The 23639-nt window shown below is 40.3% G+C and overlaps 1 protein-coding gene across 2 annotated transcripts in view; it reads left to right on the top strand.

Moving 5' to 3' along the window:
• The window catches only part of mctp1a (multiple C2 domains, transmembrane 1a), a gene marked incomplete at both ends in the record, with an annotated part of 132807 nt that overhangs the window by 66349 nt on the left and 42819 nt on the right, over positions 1-23639 (top strand). For both annotated transcript variants that reach the window (XM_083913066.1, XM_083913065.1), the window contains 10 exons: positions 1900-1938; positions 4780-4944; positions 5225-5355; positions 6012-6198; positions 13963-14056; positions 18975-19077; positions 19821-19923; positions 20501-20602; positions 21124-21198; positions 23511-23630. In XM_083913066.1, the coding sequence (XP_083769192.1) occupies positions 1900-1938; positions 4780-4944; positions 5225-5355; positions 6012-6198; positions 13963-14056; positions 18975-19077; positions 19821-19923; positions 20501-20602; positions 21124-21198; positions 23511-23630 (1119 nt within the window). The remainder of the gene's footprint in view (positions 1-1899; positions 1939-4779; positions 4945-5224; positions 5356-6011; positions 6199-13962; positions 14057-18974; positions 19078-19820; positions 19924-20500; positions 20603-21123; positions 21199-23510; positions 23631-23639) is intronic.

Raw genomic sequence — 23639 nt, 5'->3', positions numbered from 1 at the left:
AGAAGACAGCAGCGTTGGTGTGGAATGTGAGTTAGAGGGTTGGAGAGAAGAGTGATGGGGAGATTGTTGTGTTGGACTGCAGAAAGTTTTTCAATAACATCAATGGCTCCTGTTTGTTCATTTTTCGAATTTTGCCAACAAAATGTCGAGCTACACTTCTTACAGCTTTTGTAGACTAATGTTGCCTTTGGATGCAGGCTGTGGCTAGTTGTGCTACAAATGGATCCTAACAGTCCAGTCCATACACTGCACCTTGAAGACTATTAGGTCTGCATTGACCATTATGACTGGGTTGACTACTGCCAGCAAAAGAATCCTAGCACCAAAGCAAATTTACCTGAAGAAAGATTTTGTTCCAAGATTTGAGACATGCTGTCAACAGAGTCATTTCTCAGCAAATGCTATTAGCTAAAGTTAATGCTGACCTGGCATCAGTAGCTACACTTGAAAGCTTGGCAGGACATACATAGACAGTCACTACACTATTGCCCTATGCAATTACATTGCATTCTGGCTCGCGGCTACAGGTCTGCAGTGCCCTCACTCAGTACTGGACCAATTTCAAAAATTGTTGTTCCAATTAGTCATTTAGACACAGATACTTTGGAAAATAAGTTCCAGGTTAATATGTTTCCCTTAAAGTGCTTTTCACATAAAAGAAAACACGAACAAACAAGCAAGTAAATATCATTTTCATAATTGAAGTTAAGCAAAAGTGTTATTCCAGGTCAGTGAACTGTTTCTCCATACATCAGAGGCCCAGGCAGGCTGCATTGAACTTGATTGTTCTGGCTTCAGTCAGCCTTAGTTACTGGAAACTCTTCAACTCAGCAAATACATGTGCATAAACACAAGTGTAATTAATATGTTCTGCGGAAAAGTTCCATGTTCAAAGAGCACTGGATTCTTTCCTAATTATGTTGGCTTGTGCCTCTGCGGACATGCTCAATGTTTCAGAGTTGCATTTATTTCTGTTCAATTATTTGTTTGGTTAATTGGACCCCTGCATGCTCGATCCGGAACAAGGCAGAGTCATGGGGGAAATATTTTATTCCTTTTGATCTGATGTCTTAATTCTGATGCTTATTTAGTACTGTAGTTCAGAGAGTCCACATTTGACAGAACAAATAAACTCTATTTAGGTTAAGCATCATTTTGGATTTCTCCAACTGTGAAGAAAATGAGTACAAGGTTACACTAGTACATTCTCAAATGACTCTCTCCGTTGCCATCTACTGGTATAAAAGGGAAAGGGGAAATACAGAACATTAATCCTCTTTAAATTAATCCGTTATTGAACTGCTAATAATCTGGTGATTTTAGCAAGCATGCAGTATCAACAAGTGTTTATGTAAGTGATGACCTGTGTTAAGTACTGTATGTTTTCAAGTTAATGGTTGTTGGGTTGACATAAGAGTATTATGCAAATTCTCATGTAGTGATTGTTTTTGTCCTTGAAACTTTTGCATTGATGATTACATTCAACTAAAATAATCTGAAATAAGCCACATTTATCCCAAAAATAAATTTCAGCCACATTCATGAAAGTATGAAGTTTTAAATGATGGTAGCACTGTAGTAGAGGCACAAATTGCAGCCACTGTTTACATACATGTTTCATATGTGTGCGTGTGTATGAGTGCATGTGTGCATATGCAATACTTCATAACACCATATAACAAGTAAGAGCGCTTCTCATACACTCATTGCTTACTTAACTTGCATGAATGACAGCTGCCCTTGTCTCGTTATACACCACCCCCCCACCCTCTCCCACCTCGCACCAGGCCAGGGCTAACATCTGAACGTCATACAGCCCATGCCCTTTAACCTGTAACCCTGCAGCTCTAAGGCGGAGACAGTGGGGGGCGCTCTGTAACAGCTTTGTCTCATTTACAGACCATGCTTTTGAGAAGGAACTGGAAACGATCTAGTAAGGTAAACTAAAACAGCATGTAACTCCCCCACCCACACAACTTCCGACTGTACTGTAACCCCACTACCGACCGCACTGCACCTCACCTCTCCTGCACTCTTCACTTGTGTCCTGGTACATGGATGGAGTCTCCCTGGCCCTCTCCCTTCTTCCCTCCTTTCCTCCTTCCACAGTGGTATTAGGAGTTTTTTTCTTTCTTTGTCGTTGTTTATTTCTCATTGTCACTAGCTTATTTTCCACAAGCTGCAATATACCACTTGCTATTTATATCACCTGAAGGGATGTAAACTTTTTTTCGGAAAAATGGAATAATATTTACATGCATAAAAGCAAGTTATAAGTCATATATAAATATACATCAAGGATGGAAGTAATGCACTACAATTACTGCCATTTTTGCCAAGTATTTCATAATTTTTTATTTATTTATTATGTTTAGATATTTGGCCAACACTGAAGCCATTAACAGTGAAGTCACGATGTGTTTTCCCTGACAGTTAAAACAATCTACACTGAACTTTGTCCTGTGAAGCTGTTAAATTATGCAATGATATATTTGTGCTTCTTCCACCTTTGATCTGCACAGTGTATTGCAGCTCCTACGTGAGAAAATGAAGCAATTGATTTGTTGTTAGGCGTTTTAAAGGAGTTCAAGCAAAAAAAATTGGATGTTCACAATATTATATATTATTATTATTTTGAGCTCTCATCTTGGCATATTTAAGAGACTGCTACTTTTTTTTTTTTTTTTTTTTTTTTAATTCTTGTTGGCTGGCAGGTTGAACAGAAAGCATGCTGATGCAACTTCTGCTTTTTTTTTTTTTTTTACTTGCTCATGCATGAAGAATTGTCTTATTTTTCGATCAGACACAGTAGAGCTAGTATTGGGGAAGATTTTTGTGAACACAACTGGATTTATTTACAGCTTTGTTTGCCCATGTGTCACTTTTATTGAGGTATTTAGATTTTTTGGTCAAAAGTTGTCATTGAGAATGGGCTGAATCTGGAAAATCACTTTTACTTTCAGTTGATCTCCTCAACTAGAGACACTGAATGTTTCCTCAATTGACTAAAAGTCTGATACCCCACAAAGAGACACAGATACACATTTGTGTGTTGGTCAGAGCTGGGCAGACGTCCTGCTGTATTGTGCTTCCCCAAACTGAGCCTTTGAAGCCTCCAAACTGGGCAGTACCGCCTGTGACTCGAGAATTGGCTCAAACATTAACTATAGCTACTGTGTTACCCCACCAAAAAAGGCCCTGCTCCTGAGTGCCTCCCTGCCTCCATTCTCAACTACATACAAGTACAGTTATTTTTTATACAACCACTTCTTTTTAATGAAGCATATATGAGTGTTGAACCCACAGCTGAATGCAAACTATTCAAGAAGTAGTTTAAGATAATGATTCTGAGTATGAGATGCATATTAAATCCAGGTCTTTCTGACTTTACCACTAGGCAAAATGCTTATTTTGGCACTTCAAACGTTTTTTTAGTTTTCCAAAGGGCTGACGAGTGTTGTGTGCAAGGCTGTATTAGTTATTAAACTGAGTGTTAGTATCTCTTATAAGAAGCCTCTGAACATCTCCATGCTTGGTCTCTCTCCTGCTGTGCTCTGGCAGAGGGATGTAGGTTCCCAATCCAAATAGCCCATGGTTTTCAGTAACAAGAAATATGTAGCGACAAAACAAGGAAACAATTAGGCTTGTGCTCGAGTAGGACATAACAGCGACCTCTCATCATTAGCATACAGTGTATTAGCAGCAAGTGAAAGGAGAAATGAAAGATGTGGGAGTTTCAGTATGGGAGGTTGCCTGTTTTGCAGGGAGCCATTCGCCTTGTTTAATGTCTGGAGAATGGAAATTAAGAGGCTCCGTCTCCAGATCAAAGGCCTGCGCTTGCGAGGCAGGGTTTGTTCAGAGTTTAATGAAATTCACCCGCAAAACAAAAGCTATGCTAATAAATTCTCCCTAACGAGGGGGAGAGAGGGAGAGAGAGAAGGATAGAGGGAGAGAGAGAGAGAGAGAGAGAGAGAGATGTATTTGTTTGACAAATGAATACCCTGCTCTTTGTTTTAGTGAAGGATACTGACACAATTCAAAGAGAGGTTAAATAGGCCTGTAAGTGCTGTGAAAAATGTTGAAAAAAAACACACTTAAAATATGGAGAGTCATCAATCTGAATTTGCAGCACTGACGACTTACATTACAGCCAGATAGAGTAAGAATTTTACTGTTACACTGGAACAGCATCAGTGGTCTGTCCGTTTTGGATATGAGAGTCTACAAAAATCTTGCTTATTTATTTATTTTTTTGTTTTATTATATTAAGGATATGCATAAAAAAGGTCAGTCTGATGCAGTCTTGTGCATTCTGTAAGCTATTTTGTCTTCCGTAGCTTCTCAGTAAGTCCTCTCAGTTTACAGTCCATGTTTTTCAGTTTCCCAGGATTCTCAAGATTTTATACTTTGACTCGATTTAAAAGTGGGATACTATGACACTACAATTTATAGTGATGATCTGGCATGTCAGAAGAGCTCACACCTCGGGGATTGTGTTTAATTATCTCATTTTTTTGTGTTTTAAGTCTTGTGTGTTTTGCCTGCTCCTCTCTGTGTTGTCTTGATGTGTTTAAAATTGTCTATTTTCCTGTTGACGAAGTGTAAACAAGCCATAATTATGTCTTGGTTTAATTAATGCATATGTGTGTTTATTTTGTACATGTTTGTGTAAATGTTTCTTTGAATGTGTGTGTGTGTGTGTGTGTGTGTGTGTGTGTGTGTGTGTGTGTGTGTGTGTGTGTGTGTGTGTGTGTGTGTGTGTGTTTGTGCCTGCTGCAGTATCAGAGTATGCGTCTTTCAGATGTGCACAGAAAAGCCCAGCTGTGGCGAGGTATAGTCAGCATCAGTCTGATAGAAGGTCGCAGCTTCCAGCCCATGGATGCCAACGGCTTCAGCGACCCTTACGTCAAATTCAAGATGGGGCACCAGAAGTACAAGAGCAAGGTAAATACACTCCTGCTAGATGATATGTAAATTGATGGTTACCTCCATATAATTCTGAATAAGCCTCTACATATGTTGCCATATGATCAAAGTAAGAAAAGGAAATTTTTATGGTAAGATTCTAGCACACATTGAGAAAGGTCTTTTCAGTTATACAATCTGTGTCAAAGACTAATTAAGTTATGTTCATTTGAGCATTGTTCAATACAGCTAATCTTCCACAGTAGACATACTAGCACATATGGACAAACGATGTATATTGGTTCTGTTGTTTACTCAGACAATTCAGAAAACGCTGAATCCCCAGTGGAGAGAGCAGTTTGACTTCCACCTGTATGATGAACAGGGAGGCTACGTGGACATTACGGTCTGGGACAAAGATGCTGGCAAGAAGGATGACTTCATGGGAAGGTACAGTGGTCTTAATCAGTCTGTCTTTGTAGTTATCTCAGTCTTTTGACAGGCTGTATAGGCAGAACGGCACCTATCTTTGACTTCTGGGGCCTATTCAGACAGGGTAGATCCTACATAAAAGGTTGTACAATGATAGTATGGCACAATAGCTGTTATATGTACGGATTTACTATTTCTTTATTTTTTTAACCTTCCGTTCAATATCCATAAGTATAGCCACATGGAGGAACTTGAGGGAACCTTTGCCCCGAGATTAACTGCAGATATATTAAGGACATGCCAGAAAATCAAGTCAGTCAAGAGAAGATGCCCTCAAGTGCCTTCTTATATCCCACACACATGACACATGGATGTTAACTGAGCACAACTAAAAGGAAATTGGACACCTTTTTCTGTGTGACTTCTTTGGTGACTCTCCAGACATTCTCTGATGATTATTACTTACACACATTTGTTTCTGCAAACTTCAGCCCCTAAAATGACAACACTAGCATTTCTGTGAGTGTATTCTTTAATATAATCTGTAGTTTTGCTTATCTTCCTCTTTTACTATCAGCTTTTGTTTTAGCACATTCAGCGTCCCACAAACAATGTACAATACTCTACCTCTGTAATTCTGTTTCTATTTTTATTTGTTTGTGTGTGCACTTTAGGTGTACCATCGACCTGTCGCTTCTCAGTAAAGAACACACACACAAGCTGGACCTCCCGCTGGAGGAAGGTGAAGGTGTGCTGGTGCTGCTGGTCACACTCACTGCTTCTGCCGCTGTTTCCATCTCAGACCTGTCAATCAACATGCTGGACGACCCGCACGAGAGACACCAGATCGTGCAGAGATATGTGAGTTAGTTTTATCGTAAAGGCGGCCTCGTTTCGTGCGTGTTACTTTAGGATAGGTTGTGGGAATACTGAACTTTTGAGAGGAAAGTACACAGTGTGTGAGAGCTCAACTGAAAGACCAAAAATGTTATTAAAACACTGAAAATGAAATAGAATGCAACTACACCAAAAACAGTATTCCAAAGTTCCCCTAATCATTCAAACATTCAAACGATTAGTCGACTATTCGGATTATGAATCACACAATTGCTCAGCGGCTCCCATAATGTATGCATAACACTGTACAATACAATACAAAAACAATACAATACAAAAACATTTCATATACATCTTTTTTAATATCAGATTATGTGTGCTACCATCTGAAGCTAACATTTATGTTGAAAGTTGAAATATTTAGGAGTACTTAAAGACGGTTGAGGGAGCAATGAAAATGAATCAAATTTACATGCAAACTAATTTCATTTATTTTAATAAGTACACTATTTAGTTAATAATTATGTAATGATGTATACTTTAAACTGCTTTAAACTGCAAGTTTCAAGGTCATTTTAATACTTGAAAGTAATAAAAAAATCTTAAAAACAAATCTTGTGAAACAGCTCTCCATTTAATAAGAAATGTTACACTTGGTATTCATTCATAGAATCACATTTATTTTCGTAACCTGCCGCCTCGCAGTTTAAGCTAGCGCATCTTGTGATGCTGCAGTGATATACATTAATTTATCATAACACCAACTGGAAAATACAAAAAGGTGAGCATATTAACAGGACATAAACTCATTGTACAGTTGAACAAATCACAAGGGAGAAGTTAAAAGAGGTTAATTGTTGCTCCTGAGCTTAACTGAATTATCACTGCTCTGAAGCCGGTGCTGGCAATGTCCAGTGTTGTTCATTTGGCTCATTTCATACATACTCACCTGCTCACACTGATTTGGAGGAAGAAGGATGGCGCCCAATGACATCTTGAATATATCGATCATTTAATTTGTTGACAACTTATTTAGTCAACAATTTTTGACAACTATGCCGATGATTCGTTGCACTACTATCATGAAGTACTCAAAATCTCCTTTTCCTTCTCACACAGCTAGAACATATTCACACACTCACCCCTTGTATTACTAATAGACCATTCACCTGATACTGCGGCTTCTTCCTTTAATTGCGAATATGTGAAGCATGTTTATTTCGTAGCATGAGTCAGACTTATGTGTCAAACAACAACTCCCTCACACATTTATCATCAGACTTCTGATTGTTATGAAGTCAATAAGAAGATTGAAAAGGAATGGTTTGAGAGGTTTGGACTAACTGTTTGGAAAGGATAGAAGCTCACATCACTGGTTTGTTTCTGTTGCTTTGATTCACTCCGCCAGTATTGTGCTGTCTTTGCATCAGCATCCTGCAGTGAGTTGTGCATTTTTGATTATGCACGTGGGCACATTTATTTGTGTGTAAAATATAGTGGCTTGCCAGCCAGTTGTCATTGATTTAAGCTTAGTATTGGAAAGAGATAGAGAGTGAGTGAGTGAGAAAGAAAGAGAGAGAGAGAGCCGTAAGGCCCCATCTGCCTCAGAGGCCCTCCACTCAACACAATGGTTTCAGCCTATGTCTTTGTCTTAGCCTAGTTAACCCCTCACACCCTGTCATCTCCACTCCTTGCTACAAAGAGATACTCACACACATGCTCACACACACTTTCAATGTGTGTGAGCATGGTGTCATTCACTGACAGCCTTGACATGGGACATTTCTCTGCATGCAAACAGAATCAGTATTGCACTCAATACTGCAGCCATTTTTGCTTTCAGTCATGACGTTTAATAGAAAATGTAAGCACTTTGTTCACTTAATGTTTTTAGTTTCATTTAGGACTTCATAACAAATAAATATACATGATTTGCTTAATCATTATTACATTTAATTGTCTAGGAGAGTTGGTGGAGCATTTCCCCATGAGTACCACTTAGTTACGGGTGCTTTTATGTGCGGGTACACTGTGTGCGTGTTCTCATACTGTACAGAACTGTAAGTGGCTGTCTGTGTTTGGGAGATTAAAGAATGTGTTATGATTTCAGTCAACGGTGCATCCCAGCTGGCGTGTGTGTGTGTGTGTGTGTTTGCGTCTTTTCCGGTGTGTGCGTAGGCACCAGCGGCGAGGCTCCACAGGCCGAACACGGGTGCCACGACCTACATAACCGTGGCGGTGCCTTATTGGCTAGCCACAGGAGGTTGACCACTCTGCTCTGCGCTGCAGCAACCACCCAAGATCAGAGGGGGGAGCTCTAGGACCGAGACATTCACATGCTGTGCCTCTCCTCACAGTTACAAAATGAGGGTGGGGAGCGTGCCTGTGTGTGTATGTATGTGTGTGTGTGTGTGTGTGTGTGTGTGTGTGTGTGTGTGTGTGCATATGCATGTGTGTGTTTGTGCGTGTGTGTCTGTGTGTGTTTGTGTGTGTTTGTGTGAGTGTGTGTAATAGGGGGTGAGTGGTAAAGGATGAGGGTTGCACCGGGAAGGGAGGCGTGTAAAATGAAAAGAAAAAGCTATTTCACCTCTCTCACAACTTGTGCAGACCCCGTTTTTCTGCTCGGCTGAAGGCAAGACATTTTTCCTTCCTTCGCCTACCTCTTTTCCTGCCTCCTTCTTTCTCCTGCGCTCCCCATCTCTTTCCTGCTCTCCCGGCAGCCTCGACTCTTTGTCTGTCGCCACTGTGGCCTTCCCGTTCGATGAAGGGATGGAGAGATAGAGGGTGGAGGAAGGTGGGGGGTTGCAGACGGAGGGGCACAGTGAGGTCGGTTTGAAGACTTGAATGGTCTCTACCTATTAACATATTCCTTTTCCCTAGACTGGCCGTCTTTCAGTTAGAGAGTTTAATAAAGATGTACCTTATCAAAGAGCACCGATAAGACCAAGTACCACCGCTAATACATAACAGTGCTGCTCAAAGACCACTAATCTTCCCAGTGTGTGTATGTGTGCGCATGTGTAGTTGTATGTTATTGTGCTTGGGCACATTTTGACTGACTGGTGTTATCAGCTTGAAATCAGCTGTCCAGCACAAGCCTCCACAAAGCACCCACTCCTGCTAATCACAAACAGGTACACACATATGGTCACATGCAGAAACAGTACCTTCCTGCGTCATCCATCTAATTCAAAGAGGGGGGGTTGGCAGAGCAATACAAGAACCATGCTCTCATCATCACAGCTTTAAAGAGCAGATACCTTCACAAATGAGAAATCAATTGAAATCCTCTGCTTATGCCAGCCTTCATCATGAAAACACACACACACACGCACGCAGGCACACACCAACGCACGCACGCACGCACGCACGCACGCACGCACGCACGCACGCACGCACGCACGCACGTGTTTTTTATTTTATTTTTTAGGAATGAAATAAAAACTACCTATGTGCATGCACACCCAGTTTAATAACCTGAATCTCTAAGAAGATGTGACAGATTTTAAATCCTATAAATGTCTTTGTCACACACAAGCACCCACATGCTACACCCCATGTGGTCACAATGAGGTCGCTGTGTTGTATTTGGCAGGTGTTTTTTCCTCATCCCAATCTGTGGTCATTGAAGAAAGCAGAAAATAGACACCTGAGTGCTGAGGTCTGATGCTAGTGCCGAGCTCATTAATGTCTCTCTCATTCTAGCTGTTCTGCATTGTGATGGCTTTGTCTGTGTGTGTGTGCGTGTGTGTGTGTGTGTGCGTGTGTGTGTGTGTGTCTGTGTGTCTAACAGGTTTGTGAGTGCCTCTGTACACTCTCATATGTACCGCATGTATGCGTGTGAATGACTACAGTACACATGATTTTCTACTGCAAACTACTTTGAATGCAGCTAACGGCAGAGCTGTATGCAACACGGTGCAATACACTTAGTGACAACTGCCTTAGATGTACTATATCTCACTGTAACCTTTCCTTCATCCCTAATTACTGTTTCCCAGAAGTAGTGAGGGACAGAGAGAGAAAGGGGAAAGGAGACAAAGAGATTTATGCATTATGATGGCAAAGGAGCACACACACTAATGGTTCTTAATGGGCCTGAGGTGGCCGCAAGATGGGTCGATGAGAGGAGGAGGACATGGCGACCTCCGCTGAAGTGGTGGCACACACACACACACACACACACACACACACTTGCAATACCTCTCCCATCCACTCCAGTGCACTGCTCTAAGGTGAGGAGGAAGGACACAACCTGGACAGGAAGTGAGATAAGGGGCTGCAGAAGAGTGTGGGACTGGCAGAGTGCAAACTTTGAGAGAGAATCTTGACAGACAGTGATCCCGAGTTGATGAGCAGGAGTGGGAATTGGGAGAGAGTTGTTAGCATTTGGTTTGCGTTTGAGCATTTCACAGGCATTTGATTAAATGTCCCCCGAACTGCGTGGCTGCCGGGCAGACGCTTTGTGTGAAATGTTATATGGAGCACTGATGAAAGGTGACACGATGCAAAGATGACAGCGAGTCACAAGCCTATGCCGGGGCTGATTCATCTGTGTGTTTGTGTGTCTGTTGAGTGTGACGGAGACGGAAAGAAGATGTCACAGTGACAAGATGTCAGTCGCAGGAAGGGCGGGGGTTTGGTCTTATGAAAGCCAATTTTTCTATTCGCTTCTCTGTTCATCCCTCCTTTTCATCTCCTCCTTATCCCTGTCATTCCACCTGCATGCTGGGTGCAGGGAGACGTAATGAGGGGGTGCAGGTCGCTCCTGGCCTGCCTTCATCGCTCTTTCGTTCTACTTGTCTGTCTGTCCGTCTACTCCATCTTTTACAGTTTATCTTTCTGATGAGAATTTGAATCCTGGTGGAGGATGGGTGTATTCTTTTCAACAGTCATGGATTGAGGCTGAAGTCTAAATGTTCCCTCAGGGAGCCTTATTGGTGGGAGGAAGGGATTGAGTGTGGATGATGGGTTGGGGGCTGACAACATATCTCTGCATCCATAGATTAAAGAAAATAATTCTGTCTCATTTTCCTTGTTCAATTTTGGAGCCAAGTTTTTGTCTGTGTATCAATCCGGAAACCACTGCTGTGGTGTTGTTATTATGATACTACCATTTTTTTTGGTACAATACAAAAATTGTACTTTTATGACTGTAAAGACATATAATCAATGCTTTCCAATAAAGAACTTGTTTTTGTTTTCACTTAACAAAACAATCGCAACTTCTTAAATGTTATATGTCCAAACACAAGCAGCTGTGCATAGAACTTTGCATGAACAAAATGCAGTCCAAAGTTTTGGATTTAAATCAAGAACTGTCTGATCAAACAGTTAAACATAAGATACAACACACTCAATTCACAATTATATTTTGAAGACTGGGTGCTGGATCCTTAATGTAGATCATAATGAAAGAAAAGACCAGAACAGCACGCCACAAGGATAGTTAGAGCCAGATGCCCCTCTACAGCATGTATTCTGGCTATTTGATCAAACAATTAAACAAGATCACAAATCTTACCTCTAAAATATAACCTAAATTGGAGGTGCATCCATAACCATCTGATTAAATACTAAGTATCAGACATGATCAGACATTCAATCCCAACTTTTGCTATTTGATATTCTTTGCCAAAATTGAAAAAACTAAAAGTAATGATTTTCGATTCCCAGCTAGCTTACCACTGATGAACACCTTAACACTTACTAGTTAGTTACTTAGTTAGCCCTCATCTTTTCCTCTGTGGCTTACCTCATAACCTCTCTCTGACTCGTTTTCTCCCTGTGTCTCTCTCCCTGGCTGCTTCCCAATAATCACAACAAGCAGCTGTATCTTCAGAGAAATCATGCCTTCAAATTGAGAGTTGTTCTCTCTCTTTCGCTCTTTCTCTCTCTCTCTCTCTCTCTCTCTCTCTCTCTCTCTCTTTCTTTCTTTCTCTCTCTCTCTCTCTCTCTCTGTATGTCTCTCTTTCACATACTCTCGTCCCCCCTCTCTTTCTTTCACACACTCGCCCCTCTCATCTCCTTTAGAGAGCTTTTGGACAATGATATCGCTGGAAACAGGCAGAGTCTGACAGAGTTGGTAATAATGAATTAAGTCTGTAGCCTGGCCCTGACTCTGAAATTTAAATTATAATTACTCCTGTGGGGATGGAAGGGGTTATTGCCAGAGAGAGAGAAATAAATTAAAGTGAAGTGCATTTCCACTTTGCTTTTAAGACACGCCGACATGCTACTCAATTTGGCCTCAGTGTAGGTTTTCTATGCATGTGTTTTTACCTGAGTATTTGGGTGTGAACAAAAGCATGAGTTTATGATTGTGCGTGTGTCTGTCAGTGTGCGCCCATGCCTCATGGCCCAGGCGTTGATCTCTACAGGTCTCCTCTTTTTCCACAGACTAGTTTTTAACACAGTCATAATTCTTTCTCCTTGTTATTAAAACTTTGTATATGCAGTATTTTCCTTCTCATTTCAGACCATAACAGGGCCTCATGACTGTATTCAAATATGTCTTTATGGTGTATGAGCATGCAATAAGGAGACAAGTATCAGATTGGAGATTGTGTCAGATAAGATTACAGTAAGCATGTATGCTTGACTTCATGTTCTGTTCTTCTGCCAGTCACGCTTCACTTGGTGTGTCTACTCACCACAATGTGTCTATTATTATATTATCAGCTTAATAATAACTCTCTCTGTCTCACTATGAAGCACACAAACCAAAGTGTGGGCAGTTTACAGACACAATAATATCACATCACAGATCACATCACGTGCAATTATTATTATTACAGATTTCTTTTTTAAGTATATAATTTTTAATATATATAAGTATCAAATATTTGATATTGCGTATATATAATTTGTGTCTTTCTTCTTCTGCTAATACTGATGCTACTATTCACACAGCCTCTTAACACCTCTTTTTTTCTTACACACAAAGTTGTGAGGAATCAACTCATGGAGTGACTAAAAAAGTAACTACGTGCCAGCATTTCCTATTCAATTATCCAGACTAACAATGCGCATCAGTGAGTGAATCAGCTTTGGGTTTAAAATCTGACAATTCATACAATATTACACATCAAAATGTGTTAAAGACTACATTCAAATGGAATGTCAGAGACAGAGAGAGGATGCCCAAGTCCCATACAAACTTTTTCTGACACAGCACTCAGACTGACACTCCTCTCCTCATAGCCGACATACAAATCACTATGGGAAAACACTACTTTCCACTGAAACACAGTCGGGAATTCTTTCCTCTGTAAGTGACTAATTTATTCATTTAGAGTAGAAAACTTAATGAAATGCCTTCTCCTTGTATAAAAGGAATAGATAGAACACTAAAAATGTATTGTTTTAATACTTTCCATGATATCATTCTACTTAACATGTTATTGTGCTGAACTTACCTGTTGAACCCTATTTGTTCTTCTTTTATCTGTGTACTGTATTTATTCGCTATAACCTTTTAAAATATATTTCGGCATGGCTCATCTTCTTTCCCAAACTCGGTACGGTTGCATTTCGTCTGAAAAATACAAAGTTAAGAAACATTTTAAACGGGCAAGCACAGCTATTCATTGAAATTAGTTCCGGCCATTTGTCCCCTGTTAGACTCAACTATAAATGCCAGCTCTACATTTTCAAATAAAGACTGTTAAAGGACATATCCTACCCTTTCCTCTCTTAATGAAATGTCAGGTTATTGACCTGCCTTTCTCTTCAGTGCTAATTAGGCATCCTCTTTGACCTTTCACCCCTGTTCCTGTGATGTTTCAGAGCCTTTGGAGGTCATTCCATAACCTGAAAGATGTCGGTGTAGTGCAGGTAAAGGTCATCAGGGCTGAGGGACTGATGGCAGCTGATGTCACAGGTAAGACAATGACCTTAGGTCCAAACAACAGGACTATAACCTTTGCAGTTATTACTGTATAAACATTGTTTAAATGTTGTCTCTTCATTGTTCACTCTAGGATTCATGCTCATACATACACACACTTAAAAATACTCTAACAAATAGGTCTCCATTTGTGCTGTATTGCAATCTCTGTTGATACTTTACTTTCAGTGAGCATTACAGAGCATCTGATAATTATAGTAATACTATCAATAACAAGAGTATTTAGTTTGCTTTAAATAACTTTTGCTTGTTTTGCATCCAGACATTGAACGATTTCTGTGGTACATTTTGCTCCACCAGCAATCTGCCATAAATCTAGCCGAAGATAAAGTCAGGTTGTAATTTAGGTTTAAGGGATGATCCTCAGAGAGAGAGTTAAAGTCTACTTTGTGTAGGACGCTAAATTTGTCTCTGCATTTTTAGAAAGATGCAGGCTGCTCATTTGAATAATAGAGAAAAAGTACATATTTGAACCAACAAATCTATCCCTCCTCCTCCCTTCTCCCGCTCTTTCTCTGCTTGCTCTCTCTGAATCCTCCATTCTCCATTAATTCTTACTTTTAATTAGGTCTACAGTGGACAGGCCTAGTTTTTCACTTTGTATTATCTAGTAGAGAGGGAAGGAAATGTGTGTGTCTGTGTGTGTGTATGGGTGTGTGATAGTTAGAGTTTTTTTCTGGATTTTGAAAAGCCACAGTCCCATTAGCCAATACAGAGTGGAGCTGGTTGATTTGGGTTATTGCGTGGAGCGACCGGAGCAGCCGGAGTGCAGGGCTAATGGCTCTCTGGCTCTTGTATTTCACTCAGAGCAAAAATTTGCTCTGTGACCTTGTTGTAGAGCTCATCGTTCAGTCTGAGCTTCATGGATTCATCCAAAAAAACAAAAGAGTAAAACTGTGGAAATATGTCTAGTGGGTGTTTGTTTGCCTTCCACTTTGTTCCTGCCGGTTTGACATGATCATAGAGAACAGGTTTTATTTCAGAGCAGTGCCTCAACAGCCTGTGGTCATTTAAAATTATTGCTACAGGCTTACTTCACAGTTAAAATTCAGCACTACTAAGACTGAATACAAACCCATTGGAAAAAAATATTTGAAAACCCACAACAAACAGACTTTTTAAAAAAAAAAAATAGTCTGACAAAGAATGCTAATACGTTTAACTTAAAATATACTTAAAACATTTTGATTCACATGAAATTGGAAAATGTGTTCCATATACCATAGTTTATATATTTAACATGGAACTTGGATTTCCCATAGTAAAAAACAGAATACAGGGATAGATGAGAACCATAGAAAATGTGTGTTTACACTGGTTGATTGTGTAACCTTATTGTAATTTATACATTCTTTCAAAAGAGGAAAAATAGAAGTCTTTCCTTTCGTTCCCCAGAAAATAATTTATTTCAGACAGTCTAACCCTACAAAGATAGATGCAGTAGGTTAACTGATATAGATAACCGACAGGCAAAGGAGTTGTTTCTAGATTGCTTATTCTGTCTGTCTGTCTGTCTGTCTGTGTGTGTGTGTGTGTGTGTGTGTGTGTGTGTGTGTGTGTGTGTGTGTTTGTGTGTGTGTGTGTGTGTGTGTGTGTGTGTGTGTGTGTGTGTGTGTGTGTGTGTGTGTGTGTGTGTGTGTGTGTGTGTGTGTCACTGGCAGCAACAATAGCTCTGTAAGAGCCACATAAGAGCCCTCACCACATGAACACCCTATTTTACCAGCCCAGACCAAGAGAGGGTCAGGAGCAAGGTGAGAGAAAAACAGACAGAGAGAGAGGAGGTCAGTGAGAGAGAAAGAGTTCATCCCTCTACCATTCACGCTGCCTTTACCCTCTTCTGTCTTTTTAGTCCTCTCTCTCTCTCTCTCTCTCTCTCTCTCTCTCTCTCTCTCTCTCTCTCTCTCTCTCTCTCTCTCTTTCTCTCCCTCATCTCTCTCTCTAATTGAAGTGTTTTTGTGGAGTAGCCCCTCTCCAGCCCAGAGTAGGATAACTGAAAATAGTCTCTAAAACCAACAATCCCTTTTGTCTGCCAGCTCTTGTCCCTCTGAGTGGATGCTATACTGTTTGAACATTTCAATAGTAACACACACACGGACACACACGCACAAATGCATTTGCAGCAGCAGCAGCACCATAGCACATGTAGAATTTTCTTTTTTTCACCCAGTATCAAAACAAGTCGGTAAAGTGTAGATTTTCCACTGCATCACTTGACACATGAAGGGATACTGTAGATAATCTTGTATAACCGATTTGAAGGCATTAAAAATGGAAAATAAATGCAGCAATAATGCAATGGAATTACATTCTAAAGTCTGAATCATAATTAATTGTGATTATACAAGAACATGAGAGCCGCGCTCCCTCTCCAACCTCAAACTCCTCTCTAACTCTAAGCTTCCTGTAAGGCAATTACAGCGTTCTCCCTCGTCTCCGTACTATATTCATCCTCCACACTTATCTTAGGGCACACTGAAATGAGTTTGAGCCCGCTCCTTGCTGCAAACCCTCCGCCAGCGCCACAGAGACGGGACCCAGATGGGGGAGGAGCTTTGCTTGGACATTACCTGGATGATCTCTGAGTGGCGCTCAAACTTGAGCGTGTAATTGGTTAAGACAGCCGCCTCTGGTGCTGCTGGCCAATAAGGTGAAAGTTCATCACCAATGACAACTGGCTCTCTGCAGCAACACAGCCTGCCATGTCATTAAAAACAGAATATTAGAGCGAAAATGGGGGAGGGACAAGGTTCTGCAGAAATAATTTCCATCTCTTAATTTGGATGATTGCATTTAAATTTAATCAGACTTGATTTGTGGGGACAACATTGTAATCGTTTATGCCACGGAAGCTCCGGGATGATGGAGGATTTCAAATATTCATTACTGTAAAAATACTGAATGAAAACTGCTGCCAAAATATATATTCTTTTTACTTAATTGCAATTTTAGAATACATTTTTGTGTGTATTCATGATGGGTCCAAAGAAGATTTTGCATTCAATACAATACATGCAGTGTATATGGCTGACAAAGTATGTACACAGAGATGCATTGAGAAGTAGGTTCTTATGTCTTTGGTCTATGGTCTATTTTAATGTATCTTTTTTTCTATCGTAGGAGTCATAGCTGTCAATATCCACTTCAAACACGCTACATCAATATAGACCCACAAACAGATATGAAAGGCAACACCTACGGCTCAGCATTGATCACGGTGACATTTACTTTGCACACCCACTAAATGTCCTGCCCTTGTCACAACATTTGAAGAAAATCACACCAATCAATGACACTCACACACACACACTTCCCATGACACATACACATAGACAGACAGACACATAAGGGCATATAGAAATGTGGCGGGGGCTTTGGGTTTAATCTTATCCTTATTGAGTCTTACGCAACATTCCTGCTCTACTAATATTTCAATACTCTCACTATTTTGCATGGGAATTCCTGTGGGACATTTTTTTTTTAACTTTCTGACCTAGTCTTTTCAAGTGATAAGCTTGAACAAACAGCACAACGGCTCCCAACAGTTTTAATAAAAAAGTAATGATCAAAGCCAGAATTAAGAGTTTTGTTGTTTTTAGTTCATTTTGAGGCATCGAAGGGAGGTGGGCTGGCAGGCATGGGGAGCTGGTCTCACTCCTTTGCGTGTACAAAGAAATTGAAATGTGAGATGTTAGTAAACAAATAGAGAATATATAGGACATTACGGGTTTGGATTATTATAGTACAGTATGCTATTCTCAGGAGGAGGAAATAACTGATTATGTTTATGTCTCCTCTCGGTCTCTCTCACTCTACGCAGTTACATAACTGTAGTAAATTCTGAACTGAAAGTTTTGTTGGAATGAATTAGCATTAATGAATATGATTTATAGTGAACCATATATTGTATCTATGTTTTATAACATCTGAGGGTCTTTAAAGTTGTCATGCAGTGTATTAAAGTTTTATCTTCTGGCAGTGACCGGCCACTCAAATCATTTAACGTGTGATCCTTTTTTGAAATAATTTATTCTGTACAATAAATTTACATTTGGATATATGATGTTTTGTTATTAGTACTGTAAACTATCAGGTGTTATATTGAAAGCATTCCTGCTGCTGTGTGCACAGCTCTGTGCTGCAGTGATTTCCTTGTAATAAACAAAAAGTAAATTTTAAATCTTAGTTTCCAAAATTATTTTCACAGTTTTTATTAATTTACATTGCTGTCTATATAACGGAGCGCAAATGATGAGGAGGAAACATTCCCTGTCATTCTTTTATCATAATATTCTTATGTTGTTCTTGATTAAGTCGTTTTTTTCCCCACGCCGTTGCTGCTGTTGTCTCACCGCTGTCGTCTCACCGCTGTCGTCTCACCGCTTGCTTGGAATCTCTAATCATGGACCAGCTATGTTGCTCACACCCATGCTCTGCTGTTTTTATCTTCTACTTTGAACTTCTGTGGCCTTCAGAGCCACATCGCCGTCTGGGTCGCCTCTTTTCACTCTCCTACCCCCTCCTTGTGACTGCCTAGGGCAAAGTTGTCCTGGAGCTTATCTTCTAGTTGTCCATGTTACCAGGGTGTTGATAGAAACGGCTTGCAGCTGTTACACTGATATACTGTTTTATAATACATATGGCATCAGGGCTAAACATGAAAGAATCATATTATTATAGTTCTGATAAGTCCAGGGTATTTGAGCTGTCATGTGGTCGAAATGTAGGATACTATATATTATCTGTCTTAACAATATGTTGAATTGCAGATAGACAAAAGCCACTGGATTTACTTAATATTCTTGCTTTCATTGAAACCTCAAGCTAACAAATGTTTGGTGTCTCTTTTCACTAAGAAGGTCATTCTTGTATGCTTTTTTTTTTTGCTTGGCAGGTAAGAGTGACCCATTCTGTGTGGTGGAGCTGAGTAACGATCGGCTGCAGACACACACTGTCTACAAAAACCTCAACCCAGAGTGGAATAAGGTCTTCACTTTGTGAGTGTTGTGCTTTTCCTGACTGCAGTAATAAATATATGTTTGTGTATATAAATATGTAACATAAATTAATATATATACTGTATATATATGTATATATACAAATATAAAATATATATAGAATTTAAAAAATGTTTATTAACATGTTAATACAAATGCTTATTTAATAGTGTTTTAGGATGTGTTGTATGTTTACAGTAAAGCCAGGAAGAGGAAAAAGAAGGTTTATTTCACGTTTCCCTTTTTGAAAAACTACATTTCTTTTTCAAATATATAGCTTTACTAAGGCTATGGTTACATGTTAATGTAAATCTAACGCTACTGTATCCAGAGTCAAAACTTGACTTCCCAGTGATGGAATGGGTTAATTTAGTCATTCTTTGAGTGCACATCTTTCTTATAGCCTCCTTTCTATACATAACTTCAGCTAAACTAGCCTAGTTTTCAAAAAGATGACACGTCTGAGCATCACACTTTAATTCTACTTATCTCATGCAGTAATGTAGTGCAATATTACATAAAGCATATGAATGAAGATTTTTTAGATTTTTATGTTAGGTTTTATTTTTTTAATATAATGCTTTTGTTTTCCCTCATATAGCATTTCAGGTTTTCAATAATTGTCTGTGATTCGCAAACATTAAAATAAGCTTTTGCAAGATTTGATAGCTGTCACACTGTTTCAGTTTGTAACCCATATTTCACTACATATGCCACTGGTGTCATCTTTGTGTGTGGTCCAGTAATGTGAAGGACATCCACTCGGTACTTGAGGTCACTGTTTACGACGAGGACCGAGACAGAAGTGCAGACTTCCTGGGGAAAGTGGCTATTCCTTTACTTAATGTGAGTCAAAGGCACATTTCTCTCTCATTTTTCTTTCCTTTGGGGATAATAGGGAGAACTTAGAAGAACGGAAAGATTGAAAACACGTAGTGGAAGATATAAAAAGCAGAGGTTATTTTTGCAACTCCACTGATGGGACTGTTATTATTTTCAAAGAGAAATAGATGACAGGAGGGGGAAAAAAATGTAAGAGAGGCTCAAAAAAGAAGAGATTGATAGGTGAGAAGAAAGAAAGTAAGGGAATGAGACATGATATGAAAATGACGCGATCGAGAGATGTGGAAAATAAAAGAAAGACAGAAGAGTGTCTCTTATATTTGAAAAAAATATAGATAGCCTGTGAAAGTACTGTGTGTCTAATATACCGATGCTCTGCTGTACAGTATGATTCCCCAGGATAGTTAATTTCTGTTTGACAGAGCCGAGCTGCAGTGGGTAATGAACAGGTACTTGTCAGAGTTGCCACAGTTGTTTTGGGTTCCCTGTCAGCGCCAGCAGCTGGGGTTCAAAGGTGGCCCGGAGAGCCGATTCAGCCGGGTATTGCCAGACAGACGCCTGTCATGTCCCTCTCCCACAGATCCAAAATGGAGAACGCAAAGCCTACGCCTTGAAAAGCAAGGAGCTGACAGGGCCAACAAAAGGGGTCATCTTTCTCGAAATAGACGTGATTTTTAATGCTGTAAGTCTTTCTTTAGCTTTTTTTGATTCTCCTCCCTGATTTTTTTTTCATTTTGCCCCCCACCCCCCATTATCCTCACTCTCCATCCCTCTCTTGTTCTCTACAGCATCCCCCACTCTACGCTGCTGCTGTTGTCGTTATTCTGTTTGTGCCCCCCTCCCTCGCTTCCATCTCATCCCTCGTCCCTTGTCCCTCGTCCTCGTTTTGGCTTTAATTATCGAAGACTCCCTCTCAACAGCCTTTGTTCGCCCATTCACCATCGCTGTGTGTGTCCTATAGCGGCCATCTTACAGCTCTCTCTCCCGCTTTCTCTAGCCTCTGACATGGAGCACGCTCTAAGCATGTGCTGCCTGCACATCACACAATGTATTAGAAAAACCTTAAACATAAAAGATGAAATATAGTTCCTCGCAATTCATTATCATCTGTCATTTGATTTATCTGTATTACTTTCAATTTGTGTTATTTCACTCTCACCGTTTGCTGTTTATGAGGCTGTGTGTGTTCACTCCATCCTCTAGGTGAAGGCTGGTCTCAGGACGCTGATTCCCATTGAGCAGAAGTATATCGAGGAGGAGCCCAGAGTGTCCAAACAGGTACATGAGCAGCCAACACTTATCTTCTACCACTCCGCCTCATTTTTATCTGTGTCCACCACTATACACTCTATTCTGCTTAACTGTCTGAAGAAAAACCAACAACCCTGGAGAGTGGCATCTTGTAAACCACAACAACTGTGTGGGCAAGATACAACAGGGTGATTGAAGGAAAAACAGCATTCTGGTTCTTTTTTCCCCTTCCCTGCTCTCTCTACCCCCTCCTCGCATCCACTCTGAGTGTTGAATAGAAATGTCAAGCTGTCAGCTCTAGGGTGCATAAGTAGATTGGCCATCCTTATAGTTGGCCCTCTTTGCCACTGCTGCTTTGCACTTCATTGTCACGCCGCTCAGTGGTGGCGGCACTACAAAGGGCTGAATAGTAGGGGCTGGCCCACATCAGACATGTCATATGAGTGACCGTTTGGGCTCAGCAGTCAATGCCGTGCCATACACTGCCGAGCACAGCGCTGCACGGCACAACGCGCACCAACTCCTATATCACGCTTTTGTCAACCCTTCATTTATTCCTCACTTTCCACACTGTTTCTGCATTTTTTCTTGCTCTCTGTCTCGGCCCACTCTACGCTTTTCTCCCGAGTGCAGAATTTTTTTTTCTTCTCCATTTCACCTCTGACTCATAGAGATGACCCATGTCAGCGTCTCGCAATGATGATGTCACTGGCTGCTTTAGAGAGATTGCCCAGTGAGGGCTCTTTTGTGCGGTAGTAGCTCCCCTGCTGATGCTTGCTGCTTAGTGTGCAGACACACACACACACACACACACACACACACACACACACACACACACGCGCGCGCGCACACAGGCTGCCTGCCAAACAAAATCATTTAATTGTTATAATGACATTTGACTTAGTAAATTACTTCACTTTTTAAAAGTGTTTCTGAGGAATAACTCAAAGCACTCTTTGAAATAACTTGTGAAAAATGAAATGTTCTTATCAAGTCAGTTATGGCAATAATGAGCATAGAGTACAGCATGTACATCAAATCCATGCACTGAGGAACGTGGAAATGGATGATTCACAGTCTGGCTGTCCTCAGGGTCTGTGTGTCCTCAGCAGGACACCATACAGTCATCCTCAGTTTGGCAACAGAAAGCCTCACATAATTATACATAGAGAAGGAGGAATCCTCCTTCATCTAGCATCAAAGAAACCAAGCCACCCCTAACCACATGCAAATCCATCCGGAAACATGCATACATACAGTACAGACAATAAACTTTACTGTAGTGCTACAAACACATACTTTATACACACATTCAAACACACACTTTTCCAAAGAGTAAAATAATGGCCTAGAATTTTTTGAACAGAGACAGTTTGTCCTTTGGGAGCACTTTCTCCTGGTGGTGACCTGATTGGGTGGTTGGCATTCTGCGCTGCTGCTATGCTTTTCCCTGAATGGTTGGCAACCCATGGGGAGGACAGTTCTGTCTCATTTCTGGCCAAAATGCACGGAGGATCCTCTGGGAGGAGAATCCAGGGACTGTGTCGGAAATTGGTATTATTGTACTTAACTTTCTCACTGGGAGAATAGACGTAAAGAAACATTGTAAGCCAGCTTGTCACACTTTAAGTGGCCATTTGTCCCGTATGCTGATCCACATCCATGTATAACTATCCCAAGGAGAAGGAAAACACACTAATGTCCTCATGGTGTCCTCAGTGCTGTAATGTTGTAATATTGAAGCCAAAGGGAGGTCAAAGCTGCAAATTTCAAGTTGTAAAACTTAATGCTCCTGTTAACTTTCCAAAGTGACAGCAGAATGAGACACAATGGGGTTTGAACCTATCACATTAAGACTAACTTTCAGTTTAAGTAAGGTTCTAATTATACAATATAACATTTACTTACTAAGTTGTTACCTTACCTTACCCAAACAAAAAAGAAGGAAAATTGACCTCTTTAATAATGGGTCCTCACAGATGTCGAGATCAGAGATGGGCTGTAATGGCTGTTTATGTTTGTATTAATAATTTGTTCTTCTGTTTACTTTATCTTTTGATTAAACTTTACAAACAACTTGAGTTTAAGTTTTTTTCCAAACATACTCGGCTACCTGTCACACACAGTCTCATCAGTTATCCCCATATTTGCTGTACAGCACGTGATTACGTCTGTTTTTACTGATTGTTAATGTGTCTATGGACTGTTTCTACCACTTTTACAATGGAGTGATATAATATGTATGTAACACCATCCTGTTTTCCTTGCTAAAGCACGTTTGTGACCCTAACATTCACATATTTTAAGCATTCACTTGTTTTGTTTTTTTGTCCTTCTAGCTGCTGTTGCAAAACTTCAACAGAGTTAGACGCTCCATCATGTTCCTAATCAACACAGGCTGCTACATCAACAGCTGCTTCGAATGGGACTCTCCACAGAGGAGCATCTGTGCTTTCGTAGTACGTAGA

This window comes from Echiichthys vipera (assembly GCF_963691815.1).
Source record: "Echiichthys vipera genome assembly, chromosome: 4".
In the NCBI taxonomy this organism is placed as follows: domain Eukaryota; kingdom Metazoa; phylum Chordata; class Actinopteri; order Perciformes; family Trachinidae; genus Echiichthys; species Echiichthys vipera.
This window is presented reverse-complemented; position numbering and strand designations above follow the sequence as displayed.